Genomic DNA, 19587 nt, shown 5'->3' with positions numbered 1-19587 from the left:
AAGCCTGGAGACAACCCAAATAAATGTCCATGAACAAGGGGAATGATAAAGTGTACAAAGCAATTGAATATTACTTAGCAATAAAAAAGAATCCACTGTTGATAAACACAACATGAACGAAACGCAAAATAATCTGAGTGAGGAAAGGCAGACCGAACAAAAGTAGATAACACAGGTTTCCATTGATTTGAAATTCAAAAACTTCTAAGTAACTGACAGTGATATAAAGTAAATTAACGGTTGCCTACTGATTAGAGGAGCTTTCCAGCTCTCATGGGGAGCCCTGAGTTGATAGCTGGCATGAAAGTTTAAAAAAAAAAAAAAAGCCAGAAAAACATTTCCCATCCTTATTAAGTACCATTACCTCTTTCTGAATAGGAGCCAGAATGACCATGAAGACAAAGGGTTCATGTCCACCTTCAGCCCTCCCACCAGAGGTAGGAAGTACCGTAGCAGCCCTGACACCACAGCACACCAGGAGCTGTCCCTTTTTCCCTCTGACTGGGGACTGACCCACTTCCAGAGGACGGAGAGGCTGCATTGGAGACTTTCTCCTTACACCAACTTTCCCAGCTTGGCTGCCCTCCCGAGAGATAATCTAAGACAACTACTTGTGTGCGGCCAGGTCCTTTGGGTGGTGACCCTAGCGAGGAGCAGTGAAGGGATGGAGAGAAAGACACAGAATATGATATGAGCGTGTTATTGAAACTGCTGCCTTGGGCAAGCAGGACCTCTTGAAAAGCACAGAGAATGGTCGTCACAAAACTGTCTCGTGAAAGGCTAAGAGACAAGAACCTTTTTTTATCCATGGGCTCTTGTCGCCTGTGGTTGAAGGCTGACCCAAGTGGGTTAACTTACCAAGGCTTCAAAGCCGTGCAGGGGTGAGCTGAGAGGGCTATGGCCTCGGGGTCCGGCCTCTGTGTCCGCACAGTCAGATGAGCCTCGGGGTAGGAGGCAGAGCCGCCTGGCAAAGGCAGAGAAGAGAAGCTGTCAGGGAGAAGAGCGGATGCTCTGGTGGAACTGCCCCCCCGGCCCCCCTGTGGGTCAGAAGCTGGAAGGGATGCTGAGACTGTGAGTCAGGATGCCAAAGTCTTTTGACACAGCAGGACTACTAATTTCTTAGACATGATAACCAATTCATAGCTGCACATCCTTAATTCTGTTTGACCACAAGGGTTATCACAGGGGCAAATGGGCAGCAATGTCCTGGAGTCAGTATTGGTGAAATACCTACTCTATAACAAGTACTCTCATCCAGTCACATCTGACCAGGAAAATTATGTCACTGACTGCATTACTTTGCCAGGACTGCGCTAACAAAACACCACAGATCAGGTGGCTTCAACAACAGAATTTACTTCCTCACGGTTCCAGAGGCTAGAGGTTCGAGATCAAGGTACTGGCTGTGTCTTTACCTGGTCTTCCCTCTGTACGTGTCTGGATCCACAGCTCCGCTTTTTAGGAGCTCGCCAGTCAGAATGGGTTAGGGCCCAACCTTGGGACTTAATTTTAACTTAATTTCGCCTTATAACCACCCTATGTGACTGTTCAGATACAGTCACATCCTAGGGTCCTAGAGGCTAAGACTTCAACATGAGAATTTTGTGGGAGATACAACATTGCCCATGACATCAACTTTTACATCAAAAAATATCTGTAATATTTTGGAGTTCCCGTTGTGGCGCAGTGGTTAACGAATCCGACTAGGAACCAGGAGGTTGCGGGTTCGATCCCTGCCCTTGCTCAGTGGGTTAACGATCCGGCGTTGCCATGAGCTGTGGTGTAGGTTGCAGACGTGGCTCGGATCCCGAGTTGCTGTGGCTCTGGCGTAGGCCGGTGGCTACAGCTCCGATTCAACCCCTAGCCTGGGAACCTCCATATGCCGTGGAGCAGCCCAAGAAATAGCAACAATAACAACAACAACAAAAGACAAAAAAAAAAAAAAAAAAATCTGTAATATTTAATTAAAGTACTTATTTGATTTAATATAAAAGTCACCCTGGATTCCTAAAGACCAAGTCCCATGATAAACGCTTTGATTACCAAAAAGGCCACAGTCTGGCTGACCTCTATGATTAGATTTATGAAAACCACTGATGACTGGTATCCACTTATATAATAAGTAATAAAATAAATTATGTATATGGACATATATATATATATATATATATATACATAATTTGTCGTATTTACATCTAGTGGTTCAAAACCTTATGGCAAAGAATTAAACATACTTCATAATGAACAGTAGCTGACAGATACAATCTAAGAAGGATGGGATTTGCTGCTAAAGAGAGAAAGATAAACTAGCCTTGATGAGACAAAGTGAATTTTCATGGACAGGCCATTAGCACTTTCCTACTTGGGTCATACTTTTACAGGTCAGCATTTAGCATTACTGGGGAATCTGATGACTGCTTTGTCTAGGGTCTCTGTTTATTCTGGTGGACTCTGCTTAGATGGCCTTTCCTTGCCCTCTCCCCCTTTCTAAACGCTGCCCCCCCCCCTGCAGGCTGAATTCTCCTCATCATTTAGATTCTGCCTTCGAAAGGAAACCTGTGCAAACCACTCAGGCCAATATCTTACTTCTGAATTTCCATATTACAATCTTAACATTTATTGGGCACTTAATCGTCTTCATTCACCACGTATTTACTGAGTGCAGACCATGTACCGAGGAGCACTCTGTTCTAGATGATGGTGATACCAGCTGGGAATAAAGGAGACAAAACACCTGCTCTCACGGAACATTCCAGTAGGTGAGGTGAGGGAGACTAAACAGTAAACACGCGGGACGTGATCACAACTTCTAGGAAAGCAAGTAGAGCAGAGGGAGGACACAGGCCTCCCAAATGAGCAGTCAGGGAAGACCTGTCAGACGAGTCACCTCTGAGCAAGACGGCACCGTCTGTGGGCACCTGGGTCTGGGGGTGGGTGGCGATGGGGGGCAGTGTTCTGTGCAGAGGGCACAGTAAGTCCAGAGTGGTGCTTGTCCTGCTTAGAGAGGGTTAGATGGGCTCAGAAGAGCAGCTGTGGGTGTGGTTTATCCAGATCAAATTTTTCTTGAAGCCACATGAAGGCTTTTGAATTGTAATCTGAGTAAAACAGTAAACTATTAAAGGGATCTGAGCAAAGGAACAGGTATATTCTTCCCAGGTTCTGAAAGGATCATTCTGGCTGTTGAATGGAAGTGGAAGCTAGGTAGAGAAATAAAGGAGAAGTAGAAAACCTTCGAAAGACGACCAATTGTTCGGGTACAAGGACATGATACCTTAGAAGCCTTTCATGTTGTCACGTTGTTGTCATGTTTCCCGTGTCTGTAACTCCCTGAGGGCAGAGAGCTTACACCTGTAATTTGTGGATGAGGCACAAAACCTATGTTCTGCGAATGCCTAACAGTAGCATTAAACACCCATGATTCGAGGAACAGCATGGCACCATCGAAAGGCTGTCGGTTTCTATTTCTTTAGGAAGTTTCAATTCTCTAAGCCATAGTCAACATTGGTAAACCACTGAAAACCCCGTCGTAACAATGATTAAATGAAAACATTTAGCCTGAGCCACCATTTACCGTGGTGCTTCGGGATAGACCTTCATTCCCCCATTCCAAACACAAATGCCACCCTCTCTGTATAACGCCTGGGAAATTCTGAAAGCTGTGCAGAACTGGATGGAGTTGATATATATATTACATACAAATTGAATTCATTCCTCTCCTGGGTCTCCAAAGCATGCTCTCAAAAACGCTCCTTCCTATGGGAGTCGTTGCCTTATCATTTTAGCGTCACCCCAAAACAATTCAGCACCGACCCCACCTTGGTTTTTGCATCCCCACATCTCAGTGACTGTAGGTGTGACCCTAACTGCAGGGTAAATGTTTAGCTTGAGGGCTGGCAGAGCTGTGGAATTTGCATTCTGAGTAGGAAGGGGCCTGGGCAAAACAAGGGAAAGGCCGGTGCTGCCGTGGCCACACGTTGAATTATTACGTCGATTCGCCTTCCCCCCGAAGCAGGTAGAAGACGGAAGCAGAGAAAGGTACCGTGTGACGTTACCCCATCTCACTGGGATCAAGCAGAGGGAAGAGGGAACCCCAAGGCTCCTCTCTCCATGCGGGTTCAACTGTCTTCACTTGGCTTCCTTGTCAAATTCCAGCGCAGGTGCCACCTGCGTGGGCGCCCACGGAGCGCTTGCAAGCTGGGGGGCTGCCCAGGCTCAGAGGCCCGGAGACTGGACATACGAGGAGCACGCGTCGGAGGATAAGAACACGCCACCCGACAGGCCATCGCCGCCCAGACGCCGTGTTTAGCCGGCAAAGAAGAACACTTTGGAACCGAAGGGCCACCTCAGCAGCGCTCGGGCCCCGGGCCCGGGGAGGAGAGCGCATGCGCGAGACCTGAGCGCGCCCCCGCCGCCGGGGGACTGAGGGGGCGGGGCCACGCAGCTGCGCACGCGCAGCTGGACACATAGGCGGAAGTGGCCCGCAGGCGCCGGGGATGCGAGCACCTGCCGAGGAGGCGCGGCGTGGTGGACGGTGCCGGAGTGGGCGAGGAGGAGAAGCAGGAGGTGATGGCGACGGACCTGGGGAGGGGGAGACGCTCCGTCTGGCTGAGGCGCCTCCTGGGCTGGGGTCACCCTTCTGGGTGACACACTGGCTCGGGAGTGGACCTGCCCCGCGGGCCTTTCGCCGTGTTTGGGACCCAGGGAACCTTGACGCCGCCCATCTTCATCCTGAGGAGCGAGCGGGAGAGGATGAGTCGGGAGGCTGGGCGGGTGACTCCCGATTTTAAGGAATGGAAACCTGCTGGCGGGGTTTTCAGGGAGGAGCATGTGCGGCACCTCGCCTTTCCGCCCGCCGGCTGGCGAGAGCTCGCTCCGGCCTGTGTGTGGACTGTCAGACCGAGGCCACCTCCGGAGGGGCCTTGAGGCTATTCTCAGGGCCTCTGGACGACTGTCAGTCGCCAGGGCTCCCCCAGAACAGCGTGTTCAGATGAGGACTACTTCCGGGTTCTCCGTTCAGCAGGGTGCTGTGTGGTACCCTGCTGTCCACTTGCAAGCAACGAGATTATTCTCATCGGGCTCTTAGATTCATGTCATAAACTTCCCCGAGTCGTTCTCTAATACCTCCAGATTTTGCAGCTTAATTCTCTCTCCCACCTTTTTATTAATTTATTTTTAAAGAAATACTGAAAGAAGGCAGAAGGATTTGGTGTGCTTTGTTTGTTTTTTTGATGTTGAGCGTATGCATTTCTTTTACAGCAAGATATCAGACGTCTAGAGTTATTTTTTGGATAAACGTTTTTCTAAATGAATTGGGATAGTTTGAGCCTTGGAAGACAGAGATACAGTGTTTGAAAATAATTTAGATAGGTGTTACCTGTACCCAACCTCTTCATATGTCTGTTAAATCCTAATTTTAGTTTTCTCCCTTGGAAAAAAAGAGTAACCTTCAAAAATCAGCAGTTTATTGAACTTTGTGCAGTGAAGTGTATTCAAAGAAATGGGACAGGATTTTGTTTTTCTCTGTTTATAGTGTTACTCCACAGGCCATGATAAGTATTCAGAGTCCAGTTAATCTTGATATAACAGCAAGACTCGTTTAATTGCAACACAGCATGTGGGAAAATACAGAATCAAGTTTTTTCAGCTACTAACACCATAATGACCTATTTTCCTCCTATTCTACCTTTTGTAGTGGGAGACTTTTCATCTAAAGGTTGGGAAAGAGTAGATTAAGAAATTAACTGACATTTTGCAACAGTAGTCATTTTAAATCAACGTTGTCACCACTCATTTATTTTTAAATTGCAATATGTGCTAGAAATGCTACCATCTCATTCCATTTTAGCAGTTCTCTGCAACTGCAGGTAACTAAAGTTAAATGTCTGTGTTGACTTTAGAAGAGACCTCAGCCAGTGATTCAGACCTGTGTTTTTGTTTGTTTGTTTGTTTTTGTACATTAGCTTCAAGTGTTACATGAACTTATAAATTAAAGCAAAATGTTAATTATCGCTGAAAGCTGATTTTAATTCTGTGCTTGATTTTTTTTTTTCCTGCACCACAAGGACATTAGACCAAATTCTTTTTTTTTTTTTTTTAAGATCAGTTTCCTTAGATGGTGGTTAGAATCCATCCTTAATGCCTGAAGTGGAAGGGAGATGGCAAACATTCAGGATGACCGTCCCGGGGTGTCACAGTGTCATCCTTCCTCCGTCACACCTCCGGAGGGGTCACACCTGGCCAGCGATGTTCTGGTTAATAAAACGGCATTCTCAATGCAAAGCTTTTTGTAAGGGCAGGTTTTCGGGTGCTGGTGCCTCAAGTAAGCAGAGGAAATTAATTTATTTCCGTCTCCATTTCAGATGCTTTGTGGGAAATTTCAGTAGAGATGTCAGTACTTTGGTGCAGATGTGCAAGAAGAGACCATGCCGGAGGAGTTTGACTGCGTGTCTGGCGCAGATCTGCAGCTTCTAGGATCGTGAATATAGGTGTGTTAGAAATAGCAGAGTGTTGGGAAGGAGCACAACCCTAATGGTGATGAAACAGTGTTTAGTAAAGTGCAGTAGAGGCCTTCATGTAATATCCTGACTTTTGTTGGGTGCTAGAGCAGCCCACAAGGTAACATCCTCTCTTCCCTTAAGGATTTCATAAACTTGGAGTTCCCGTCGTGGCGCAGTGGTTAACGAATCCGACTGGGAACCATGAGGTTGCGGGTTCGGTCCCTGCCCTTGCTCAGTGGGTTAACGATCCGGCGTTGCCGTGAGCTGTGGTGTAGGTTGCAGATGCGGCTTGGATCCCGCGTTGCTGTGGCTCTGGCGTAGGCTGGTGGCTACAGCTCCGATCAGATTCCTAGCCTGGGAACCTCCATATGCCACGGGAGCGGCCCAAAGAAACAGCAAAAAAAAAAAAAAAAAGGATTTCATAAACTTGTAGGAGAGGCAGACATAAAAGCAAAGAAGTTACATCGTTATGATTTAGACGTTTGTGAAAAATAGCAAGTGCCCCATGAGTCCAGGGATGAACCAGTTTGTCATTTACAGGCCTTTAATCAGTATAGCATTATGAATTATTATAGAATTCGTGTTCAGCAATGTGAGAGAGGGAACAGGGGAAAGGAGGTTTTATACAGGCTAATCTAGGAATCTAAGCAGAGAAGGTGGTGGCTTAGTGGTAGGGTTAGAAACAGATTTTAGATGTATGTATGGATATAGTAGCGTCCACAGGAAACTTGGCCAAATAGAGAATGTGAGGAAAGGGAGAATCTCAGCCTCCAGGTGTTTAGCTTGTGTTTCGCAGTAGTTACTGTTAAGTGAGGTTGGGCACACAGGAAGAAGAGCAGGTTTCTTTTGAGGGAAAGTAATAGAGGTGTCACAGAAGCATTGGGAAATACGGTCAAGCTCTCAGGAGAGAGGTCTGGGTCAAAAACCCAGGTTCAAATTTCCAGCCACACATCAGAGAGGTGACTCCACATCAGAGAGGTGATCTTACCCATGGTTCTAAAAACTGCAGTAATGACAGCTACTATTTATGGACCAACCTAACTGTGTGACAGGCACTTTTACATTGATTTCATATAGTCTTAAAAATCCTATGATAAGCACACATTTTGACCCCCCTTAAAGATGCACATCTGATGTTCAGAAAAGTTAAATAGGAATTCCCGTGGTGGTGCGGAGGAAATGAATCCGACTAATATCCATGAGAATGCAGCTTCGATCCCTGGCCTTGCTCAGTGGGTTAAGGATCCGATGTTGCAGGGAGCTGTGGTGTAGGTCGCAGATGTGGCTCGATCTGGTGTGCTGTGGCTGTGGTGTAGGCCAGCAGCTGTAGCTCTGATTCGACCCCTAGCCTGGAAACTTCCATATGCCAGGGGTGTGGCCCTAAAAGACAAAAAGACAACAACAACAACAACAAAAAAAGTCTTAGCAGAGATAACGTTCATTAAATGTAGTGTGGGAAGCCAGAACGATGTACAGAAGAAGAGGAAACAGGCAAAGGAAAAGAAATACAGTAAAATTTCTTAAAAGTCACACCTTTTCTGTTTAGAAATATGGCAGGTATCCTGTACAGCAAATGTTCCTTGATGCCTGTGTGTGATTGTTAGTTACCGGTTGTATCCAGAGCCTTGAGTCCAAGTTTAAATTACTGAAGGCGGCTACTTAATCCCTTTAAGTCAGCAAAAGAGAAGGGATCAGGAAGCAACGATTCTGAATTCTTTTCCAGAGGAGAGGTCACTGTCAAAATCGTTTTTATCTATCCTCTTCCCTCAACTAGAATCTACATTTTAGTTCCCACTGGGACTGAGGCAGACAATGGTCTTTTCTAAGAAGTTTTCTTAATAAGTTTATGCTGTTCTTTAATAGTTATAATTTGTCACTCTTTCTTCAGCTCTCACACGGAAATTATTTTTCAGTTCATATAAATCCAAGAAAAATCGATGGCCGTCCATGGAGCCTTCATGATATTTTTTCCACAAATAACAAAAAATGATGTGTTTTTAAGCTTTTTGCAAGCCCAAGGACTTTTTTCTTTAAAAAAAAAAAAAAAAAAACAGCTTTATTGGGAAATAATTGATACAAAAAATGCACATGATTAGTAGATGCAGTCTGATGAGTTTGGGATGATTTGGGCATATGCATGCACCGGAGATCCCATCTCCATCATCGAGCAATAAACCTATCTATTGCTTCCAGAAGGTTCCTTGTGATCCCTTTGTGTGCATAGGTAAGCGTGTTTAACATGAGATCTACCCTCTTAAAGGTTTACGTATGCACGATACCACATTGCTGACCAGAAACACTGTGTAGTGGTGCTTCTGCGAGAGAGTTCTAGAACTTAATCATCTGATGTAACTGAAACTTTACCCATTGAACAACTGCCAGGGGCAATAATTTTCTCTAAAGAAAATGTTTTCTTTTAACCTCAGAGATGCTATTGCTAAAGCATAATATCCTTCCTGTAATCTCTGATAAATTTAGCTTTTTACATAACTTGTAGTTGTCTGACTTCATTTTAAAATGTCATTAGCAAATAAATGTTACCGTTATCTTAGAAGCTAAAGGAGTTTAGATTGTTGTTTACTCTTCTCCGCAATGAAAGATTGATTTTAATGTTGAAGACATTATGCTTAACACCCATACTGTGGGCTTTAAAACTGCTATCCTCGGTACAAATAAAAATATAATAAAAGCACATTTACCTGTTTGATGAAATAAACACAAGGTTAGCTTTTGGTTTGTTGCTGTGGAAGTAAGAATGGTGTATATTGGAGCTCCCATCATGGCTCAGCAGAAATGAATCTGACTAGCATCCACGAGGATGCAGGTTTATTCCCTAGCCTCATTCAGTGGGTTAAGGATCTGGCGTTGCCGTGAGCAGTGGTATAGTTTGCGGACTCGGCTCGGATCTGGCATTGCTGTGGCATAGGCCAACAGCTACAGCTCCGATTGGACCCCTAGCCTGGGAACATCTATGTGTCATAGGTGCGGCCCTAAAAGACAAAAAAATTTTTAAAAAGAGAGAACAGTGTATATTTAATTTAGTGGTATATTGGTCTTTATCAGGCGAAGATAAATTGTTTGGTTGATTTAAGCTTGAATAAGAGCATTAATATATTAATATCCAGAGAGAATGACTTGTATAATTTTCAAAACGTGATTTGAAATATTGTCTGGGGTAGGGTACTTACTTTATGGTCTATATATTTTGCTCAAATTACTTATTTCCTGCTGCAGGACTTGGCTCAGCAGACAAAAGAAAAACTGAACAAAGGAGAGGAAACCAACAAACATCCCGCTGGAAATACTGAATGTGGCAGAATAAGAACAATGGATCTCAAGTTCAACAACTCCAGGAAATATGTTTCTATCACTGTCCCATCCAAAACCCAAGCAATGTCACCACACATCAAGTCAATAGATGACATTGTGGTGCTTGGCATAAATCTCAGCAGATTTAACAAACTTACTCAGTTTTTCATATGTGTTGCTGGAGTTTTTGTATTTTACCTAATTTATGGATATTTACAGGTGAACAAATTAATTATTTCCTTTTACTGTGTTCATATGTTATAAACTTTTACCAATTGAAGTCAGTGTGGGCGCTGCTAATAGTTTGGTCCAATGTATTTCCTTTGTAGGATAGCAAGTTTATTCACACATTTGAGGGTTTGAGTAAAGCAGTAGAAAAGGGTAAAGAGTAAATCAGCTGGAAACAGGGATCAGGATATTAGAATTAAATGTTTTACATGGGGGGAGGGGAACAGGAGACAATCTTTAAAAATTAAAATTACAAAAAAAAAAAAAAGCACTGTTATGTTTTGTAAAAGGTAGGTAATAATTGCAGCCGTATGTTAGTTTTTAAAAGAAAATGACTCAGGAGTTCCCGTTGTGGCTCAGTGAAAATGAATCTGACTTTTATGCATGAGGACACAGGTTCGATCCTTGGCCTCGCTCTATGGGTTAAGGATCAGGCATTGCCATGAGCTGTGGTATAGGTCGCAGACATGGCTCAGATCCCATGTGGCTGTGGCTGTGGTGTAGACCGGCAGCTGCAGCTCCAATTCAACCCCTAGCCTGGGAACTTCCATATGTCGTGGGCACAGCTCTAAAAAGACAAAAAAGACAAAAAAAAAAAAAAGATTCAAGTATTAATTGGTGTTTTGGAGCATAATTCCCACATAGAATTGCATGATAGCACAAAAGCCATATTCCAGCTCACTCTTGATTCCTCAAGCTCAATGAGAGGTCATTTTGCAGAAAAAGATCAGGCTGTTGTCTCTTTTTCCAAGGGTGTCTCTCAGTCACTCGTGTTCTGAAGCACCTGCTGTGTTCTCAGTCTTCTCATTCTTGCTGGTTTCCTCTTCTGTTCCAGCTTTGCCGGAGCCTTATTTCTCTGTGGTTTTTGCCCATGCAAAACCTTTCTGATGTGTCCACAGTTTGTCTCAGAGTTACATTGTGTTGTGGGATAGTTGTACGTATTTGACCAGCAGTAAACTCCTTGACCTTCCAAGACATGAGCTGGATGGGTGAGGATCCAGGCTAGTATCAACAGACTGTTTGAATGGGGACTGATATTATCAACCATCAGCTCATTAGTGCATATTTTTAGCCGTTACCATCTTTCCTTTTCTATGCAACTTCCTAACATGAGAGCATCTTTTGTAATTCAGGAAAAGGAAAGTGGTGTGTTTCCTTAAAACACAGACAACATTACTGATATTATTTAATGAGTTAGAGTGATCTTAAAAATTACTGTACTCTTTTCCATTATCTTATGGAGATGAATTATAAGAGTATAAAGGAGAAAATAGAATTGTAACTACTCCTTAACTTTTGTTGTTGTTGTTGTTCTTTTTAGGGCTGCAACCGCAGCATATAGAGGTCCCCAAGCTAGGGGTCGGATTGGAACTGTAGCTGCCGGCCTACACCACAGCCAGAGCAACAAGGGATCTGAGCCGCATCTGCAATCTAAACCGCAACTCAGGGCAATGCCGGATCCTTAACCCACTGAGCAAGACCAGGGATCAAACCACAACCTCATGGATGCCAGTCAGATTCGTTTCCGCTGAGCCACGATGGGAACTCCTCCTTAGCTTTTAAGAATGCTATAGGGGGAGTTGCCATCGTGGCTCAGCAGTTAAGGAACCTGGGTGGCATCTGTGAAGAACGCATGTTTGATCCCTGACCTCACTCAGTGGGTTAAGGATGCATTGCCATGAACTGTGGTGTAGGTCGCAGACGTGGCTTGGATCCCGCATTTCTGTGGTCCTGGGGTAGGCTGGTGGCTACAGCTTCCATTGGACCCCTAGACTGGGAACCTTCATATGCTGCGAGTGTGGCCCTAAAAAGACAGAAAGACAAAAAAAAAGAATGCTATAGGGAGTGTTGGCGTGAAACAACATGAATTTTAAAATCTTAATACTTATGGTAGTAACTGAGTTTCCCGCTAGAAGGTGAATAAAAATTCACGTATCACAGTGAAGAACAATACAAGATAGTAAATTTTGTCAAACGTTGGAATTTCTTGTTGAGAAACATCTTTTTTCTTTCGAAATACCATCGTTACCAAATGGCTTGGGAGCAAAGTTAGCTATTTTAATGGAAAATGAATTAGAAATTTACAAATTTCATTAATTTTTTTCTATTTGATAAATCAGATTTTAATTTACAATAATATGTGTGTGCAAAGTTTCTTTTAAAATTAGATAAACATTATAATTACAACATGATCACTTTTGTGAGACCTGGCATTGCTCCTGCAGCTTATATGTAGTTACATATTAAAATAGTTTAAGGAAAATGTTGGGGTTTTGTAATAGATTTATCAGTATAGAAAGTAAAATATTTATCTGAACACCAAGATATTAATAAAGCTATTTTTATGTTTTATTGTTCATAAACCAGAAAACAAGATAACTTAAATACTTACTTGAACATGAAATCTAAATTTGGAGAATTAAACAGCATCCTAAATATACAAAGTCAATTCAGGGTCTTTTTAGAGGTTATGTTTAATTTTTCTTCAAAAATAAATGTATCCATCAATTTAATCTTAAATTTATTTCAAATACAGCTGAAATATACACACACACACACATATAGTGGCTGGATTGAGTTGTTCAGTTAAGCCAGGTTTTATTCGAATATTTCCTAATATTTCTTAATATGGAATCTCCATATGCCGCAGGAGCAGCCCTAACAAAAAGCAAAAAAAAAAAAGTTTATTAACAATATAAATGTTATTTCTTGATATAATATTATGTTTAGGAAGAGTAACTATTCCCTCTATAAGAAGTTTTATATAATCTACAGCACAAGAAATTCCAAAAATTAACTAATTATCAGTTCAAACTGATTATATTACTATAGGAAAACAGGCCTGAGGTAACAGACTTCTAAGGAAATATGCTTTTTATGCAGTCCATGAATTCTGGAATGAGCTCCCTCCCTCCTTATTTTGGGTGACTCTTAGGTTTGGTCTTTAAAAAAAAAGAAAACAGCGTGAGATGGGGTTCCCGGCTCACTCCCCCCCTTCCTGTCCTAGTGATGGTCACACCTGAGTGTCTTCTGTCACTTGGTGACGAGGCCCCCTCACTTCTCTCATTTGACCTCTGAGAGAGAGGCCTTGTGATTTGGACGGGTTTTTTGCTTTGTGGCAGGGGTGAGGCTTGGTTTCTTTTAAAATGCTGTGCTTATAGGAAGTCATTGTGAGGAAACTGGTCTGCCCCTTGAACTTACCAGTGTTCTCCTATCTCCTGACAGGAATTAATATTTTCAATGGAAGGTTTTAAGCCCTATGGCTGGTACCTGACCTTAGTGCAGTTTGCGTTTTACTCCATATTCGGCCTAATAGAACTTCAGCTCATTCAAGACAAAAGGAGAAGGTATGTGGTTTATTTTATCTTTTGGGCATAAGGAGTATATTATATGTAAAATACGTTTTGTATGAATAAAACATTTAATACCCACGCATTTTTACTAGTATAATGAACTTATTAAAAATATTAAATACAGTATTTCCATTATACAGCAGAAAAAGTGGTATCCCTTTACGTGTAATGTCATCAATTGAAAAAATGTTGCTTACGCTCAACTTGAGGTAGATATTCTTAAAACAGGAGAATGTATTTAGATGTGCGTATATGTCTTTATAATGGAAACAGGTGTGATTAACCCAAGACCCGTGATGTGAAGCATCAATACCTATTTTTACAGTGATTTTTAAAATGCGTAGCTAGTGTTTTGTGAGATGTATTCCATTTAACGTCATCATGTTTATAGTCGCCAACAGTAGAGGTCGCATCCTTAGACATGAGAGAAATTTCTTAATGTGCTTTTTCATCAAAACGAAAAGAGTTTATATGACAGTACCTTTTAAATCAATGACCACCTAGGTCTGAGAAATACCTTAAAATATTTTTTATGGCATATTGAACCCCATGCAATAAAAACCTAATCTCTTAATATATCAGAAGGTGGTTGGGAATTTGAACATAACATTTTCTTGGTAAATGGAAGTGTGGTTATCCTGTCATGTCAGACCCGAATATGTGACTATTTCATGTATATATTAGACACTTTAAATGTAATAAGGAGCTGTAATATTAACATTCTGTCTTCACTGATAGAAATGTTTACTCCTTCAAAGAAAATAAAAAATTTTCCCAGCTACTTTTTTTCATAGATGTTTTTGATGTTTCTATGAAAATAACATTTTAAGTATTTAAATCAGTAACCAGTGTTTCTTCATGGGTCTAATTTTACCTCTCAACCTCTCTATTGCCAGTAACTAACTCACTGTAGCAGTGGTATTAAAAATGTTTGAATCTGAAGATGTCTTCTTCGTTAGTTTCATGCCCTGAAACCTTAAGACTTAGCCATAGGTGACAGAATAGAAAGTAATTAAATGTTTCTGTCAAGACTAATACATATGGAAGCCTGACAGTTCATTATGTTTTGCAAACGGCTGGATCTCCGATTGCTTCTAAAGTAGGAGAACCTAATGCAGTGCTTATTAAATTAAAAAACACAAAGAAGATGTCTTCCGTTAACTTTAAAAAAGATACAACTCCCTCTCAGCTTCCAAAAAGAGGTGGGGAGTAAGCCTCTAGCCCTGTTTCTCCCCCCCCTTAAAACACGTGACCGTAACGTATTTAAAGTCATTTGTGTTTGATTTAAACGTAAGTGAAGGAATTAGGTAGGAGAATTTATGGATCTAGGATAATGAAATTCTAAATTGGATACTTCATTCCAAGGCGCATGACAAGCTTTTTTTTTTGGTTTTTAGGGCCGTACCTGTGGCATATGGAGGTTCCCAGCCTAGGGGTTGAATTGGAACTGCAGCTGCCGGCCTGCACCACAGCCACAGCAACGCAGGATCCAAACCACATCTGCGATCTACACCACAATTCACGGCATCACCAGATCCCTGACCCACTGAGCAAGGCCAGGGATCGAACCCGTGTCTTCATGGAGGCTAGCTGATTCCACTGTGCCATGAGGGGAACTCCCTACAAGCTTTTTTAGAGACAGTCTTTAAAGATGTATTACAATGAAAATGTGCCCAATCACATATTTCTGAATTTATTTCTGAGTAAACATCCGTCTCTCAGTTTATTTACGTGGCACTACTCTTTATACCTTTAATTAGTCAAATTCTTTGCTTAGTTTTTCTTTTTTCTTCCTATTTTATATGAGTGCTTGTGTACTTGAAAGATTTAAAGCCAGAAAACATGGATTTGAGTCTTGTTACTGCCTCTTACTAGTTCTGTCCATACCATAAGAAAGTTTCTTAAATTCTCTCTGACTCAGCCTGGGGAGCAAAGGTAGTGACGTGGCATGGAGCACGTTCTAGAGCGGAATACCCTAAATCTACTCCTTGTTTTTCACCAAAGATTATCTTGTAACCCAAGTGGTAATTACTCTGTGTGAATGTTTAACAAAGGAGGTTATCTGTCAGATTGGTTTCGAAGGGGTTTTTAACGCCACAACTTTCCCACCGTATCTAAAGTAGGAAGCAGTTGGGATATTAAATTACAAAGCAGAAACGGTGAGAAACCTGGAGGCAAGATGGTGAAATCTAGCCCCCTTCACCAGTGAGAAAGCAGAGCTGGAGGAGAGCTGGGATTTCCAGGACTCGTGCCGCAGGTTGCTGTCAGAGTTGGCGCCTTCAGCATTTAGGTTTTCTGAGTTCCAGGCTGCTTTTCTTTCTTCCTGTGCTGTGTGCTGCTTTTCTAACCGAGATTTTCTGCTCTTGAGAGTCTTCTGACTTGGGTTTTTATTTTCTGGCCCCTGTTTGCACCTTACGGATGAGGAAAGTTGCTTCCTGTGACTGAGAAGCGATGCTCTCCGCCTCCACTGCTGTCCCACCGAGTGTCATCCCCCACGGAGAGGGGAGACGCCAGCTGTGCACTGATGCCTGTGGGCGGGCCCAGACCTTTCCAGTGGATCGTAAATGTTGACCTCTGCCTTAGGAGTTAGGTAGAAGCAAAGGTCTCAACATTGAAATGCTAAGTGGAAATGCTGCATTTTAATTGAATTTTTCTAGTGCATTATTTAGCTTTGCACCTAGCCATCTAAAAAGGGTGGAGGAATTTTGTTGCATTGATTTGAACATGAACACAGGTCCCCAAATGGAAACTAGGTCTGAGAATGCCACCTCGTCTAATCAGAAGAATAGTACTTTCATGTGTCAGCCACGTTGATGTACGGGAGTATTATTTTAGACCGTATTAACTGTCTACTCTGGTTAAGCATGTGCTCACAGTCAGAGCTCCAAATGCTGAAGCTGCCAAATCAGGAATCTCCTTTAGGAAATCCAGGTAGCACCCAAAGTAGACAGTTTGGGATCATGAAGAGAGAGTCAGATTCCTCAGCCGAAAGTAGACAGTTTGGGATCATGAAGAGAGAGTCAGTTTCCTCAGCCGAAAGTTGATTCTTTCAACATTTTATCCAGTACAACATTAGAGAGGAATCATAAGATATCGTGGTAATAAAAATCATGTCGAGAGTTTTAAACCACCCTGTATGTTTTCTAGAGAAATTCTGCTCAGATGATTAGGATGTATTTTTCCTAATGCTAGATGGAAACATTAGGAAACAGTCACCAATTTAGAAGTTAAAAATTAGCTAAGGTGCCTTTACCATTATAGAGGCCAATGGTTTTTTTTAAATCAGTTTTTTTTTTTTTAATTTGGTCAGGATGGGTTTTGTAAGTAGCTAGAACTACTGTTAAAAACTCTTTTACCAGCCTTTATACTTTCAGTAAGAATCTCAGTAGCTCTAAAATAGTGCTTTTTCACACAGTTGAGAGTTCTCATTTATGATTGATAAAATAAGGGTACATTATTTTTTACCTACGTTCCTTTATACAAGTCAAGAGTGTTGTAGCTTTAAGCATAGCGATATTTTAGCACTATTTCTAGAAGTACTAAACAGAAATTAGAAGAGTAATTGGACATTTACACATTGTAAACACATTCTCTTACCATAGTATGAGTCGGGTCCCAAAATGAAGATTTTAAAAATTGTCTTTTACAGAATACCAGGAAAAACCTACATGATAATAGCTTTTCTAACTGTGGGTACTATGGGGTTATCAAACACTTCCTTGGGCTACCTGAATTATCCTACCCAAGTCATCTTCAAGTGCTGCAAATTGATTCCTGTTATGCTAGGAGGAGTTTTTATTCAAGGTATAGTAATGATATATTTTCATACTGTTTGAAACTAATAGGGTATGTTATGGCATCTGGCATTAGGAAAAACATTCAGCTTCAATTAGTATTTTTAATGAACATTCTAGGTACTGTTAACAATTCTGAGTGAGATCGCATAAAAATCAGGCATTGTAAAAACACTGATACGTCTCTGGTATACCTTAGCATATGAAATCAGTAATTCGGACTCAGGGAAAAATAAAATTAATGTTGTTTTATTCTTTTAATCTGGAATCGACTACATTTCCAGAAATGCCGTATGCACATATTGAAGGCCTAGCTCAGAAGGACCTGGAAAGGCCTTTTTTTTTTTTTTCCCCACTCTCCGGGGCTCTGCTGTCTATCCCCATTGTACAAATGGACGATTCTCATGTTGAAGCTTCCGCTAAGCCAAGTATTTTTTTACCCAACTCTGCGGATGTGGGCTTCCTAGAGCCCCAACTAAATTCCAAGCCCTGTGAGAGCAGGAGTGAAAGAGGAAGCCATCCGGTGGAATAAGCTGCGGAACAAGTTTTTGTTTTGTTCACACAACCGCCACGAGGAATATTCATGTTTTGATAATCATTAAAGTTCTTATAGCCTGGCTTCACTTCATGCAGTATAAGCCTTCCCCAGAGAAGTTTTTCAAATGAAATTGTGCATGTCGACTACTTCACATATAATTTCTGGGTAACTGTTCACCCAGGAAAGACTAATGATCTCAATCCCTATTAAAAAATCACATTTAACCGTAACTGACTTGGCCCGTCTATTTCTTTACAATCCTTCCGAAAAGTCATACGACGTGACTTTATTATTTAACTTTGGATGTGCTAACGTAAATTAATACTCACCAACCTAGAAGTTATCTGACTATGTGGTATTTGCAAACTCAGGTGTACCCTGAGTAATTACCCTGGTTGCTTTAAAAACTTATGACCTGTTAGAAAATGCATGGCCTTGTGTTTCCCATAAAGTAAAAGGGGCGCTCGTTGCCGCCAACTTTTTAAGTGTTGCGTTTACTTAGCATCATGGCAGATGAAGAAGGCTCTCGTATCTAACTTCTAAGGAAGGACAAGCTGGTGCTCACTAGTAATTTAATTGTCAAAAGCCCTCCTGGGACTGTCCCATGCCTGGACCTACGTGCTCCTCATCACTTTTGACACTGGATGTAAAAAGCCATCCTGCTTCTCCTTGTTTAAACACGTAGATCTAAAACTGCTGACTGGACGTCTGCCTCATGAGGTTGACTTAACGATTATCCTCCGCAGGAAAGCGTTATAATGTGGCCGACGTGTCTGCTGCCTTGTGTATGAGCCTGGGCCTGATATGGTTCACCCTGGCTGACAGCACGGTTGCACCGAACTTCAACCTCACAGGTAAGGCCTGGAATTGGTTCTTCCTAGATGGTGTAGGCATTTTGGTTGAAAGTGAGGATTTTTACAAATGGTACGAACTTTAGATGATGGTGTAGCATCTGTGATTCTCACATCTTACATAAAGCTTTGGGACTGTGCACATGAGATAGAGTAAAAATATCAACTCTGGAACAGTCACAGGCGGTGCTAGTACTCTTCTTGTGTTTTAACATCACAAGAGGCTGCTTGCCTGGTCAGAGTCTTCGTTATCAAGTATGTGATAGATTAATTTCTTATAGGCTGAATTGGAAAAATACACATGAATTAAGGAGAATCACAGCAGTAATTGTTAGTCTCATTTTCTTTAAAAAAGTTAAACTTTCCATTGTTTATGCTTAAAAAAGGCAACTGTGCTGTTCCTTAATATTGAACCACGTAATATAAATGTAGCCATAACCTCAAAGTGCAGCAAGTTTCCACCATAAACGCTTCCCTCATGCTGTGCCATGCGGAATTTTATAAATTAAATTTAGAGCCTTTATGAGAAAAACAGGTGTTAAAGAATGTTTAAAGATAAATAAGAATAAAAAATATGTGTTGGAATCTTGTTTTTATTCGAAAGCTCTCACAGAGAAATTGTTTATTTTGTGTACGATATTATCGTTCTTAATCTGTTAATTTCACTTATACGATTATTTTAGTATTGTCCCATTTTCTAACCTGACATCTGACAAAAATAATTCCTTGAAAGGAACTCTGAGAGAATTGGGGGGGGGGGAGGAATAAAGCAAAACAAAGCAACAGAAACAACAGGAGAACATTCCGATACTTTATAATTAAGAAGAATCCATGAGCACTTATCACAGTCCCTGATCTGTAGAGTGTATTAAATAAAGGAGATTAAATTAGCTAGGATTTAAGCTGGTTATTTAAGATAGACATAAATAAAACTTGGGATGTATGGATTGCATATAGCAGAATTTACTTACTCAAATAAATGTCCTTCTTTAAAAGAGTCCCCTTAGGATGCAAGTC

At 41.6% G+C, this 19587-nt stretch overlaps 1 protein-coding gene across 8 annotated transcripts in view; it reads left to right on the top strand.

The window, feature by feature from the left end:
- Positions 4449-19587, top strand: part of SLC35B3 (solute carrier family 35 member B3) — a 29166-nt gene continuing 14027 nt past the window's right edge. For 5 of the 8 annotated variants that reach the window (XM_021100166.1, XM_021100161.1, XM_013977413.2 and 2 more), the window contains exons 1-6: positions 4456-4563; positions 6360-6485; positions 9732-10025; positions 13260-13381; positions 17037-17191; positions 18466-18573. In XM_021100166.1, coding sequence (XP_020955825.1) covers positions 9825-10025; positions 13260-13381; positions 17037-17191; positions 18466-18573 — 586 coding nt within the window. In that variant the 5' untranslated portion in view covers positions 4456-4563; positions 6360-6485; positions 9732-9824. Of the gene's footprint in view, positions 4564-6359; positions 6486-9731; positions 10026-13259; positions 13382-17036; positions 17192-18465; positions 18574-19587 lie in introns of all 8 variants that reach the window. The other 3 variants (XM_021100163.1, XM_001928807.5, XR_002346291.1) reach the window with 2 other exon arrangements.

The sequence above is a fragment of the Sus scrofa genome, chromosome 7 (genome assembly GCF_000003025.6).
Source record: "Sus scrofa isolate TJ Tabasco breed Duroc chromosome 7, Sscrofa11.1, whole genome shotgun sequence".
Classification (NCBI taxonomy): Eukaryota; Metazoa; Chordata; class Mammalia; order Artiodactyla; family Suidae; genus Sus; species Sus scrofa.
This window is presented reverse-complemented; position numbering and strand designations above follow the sequence as displayed.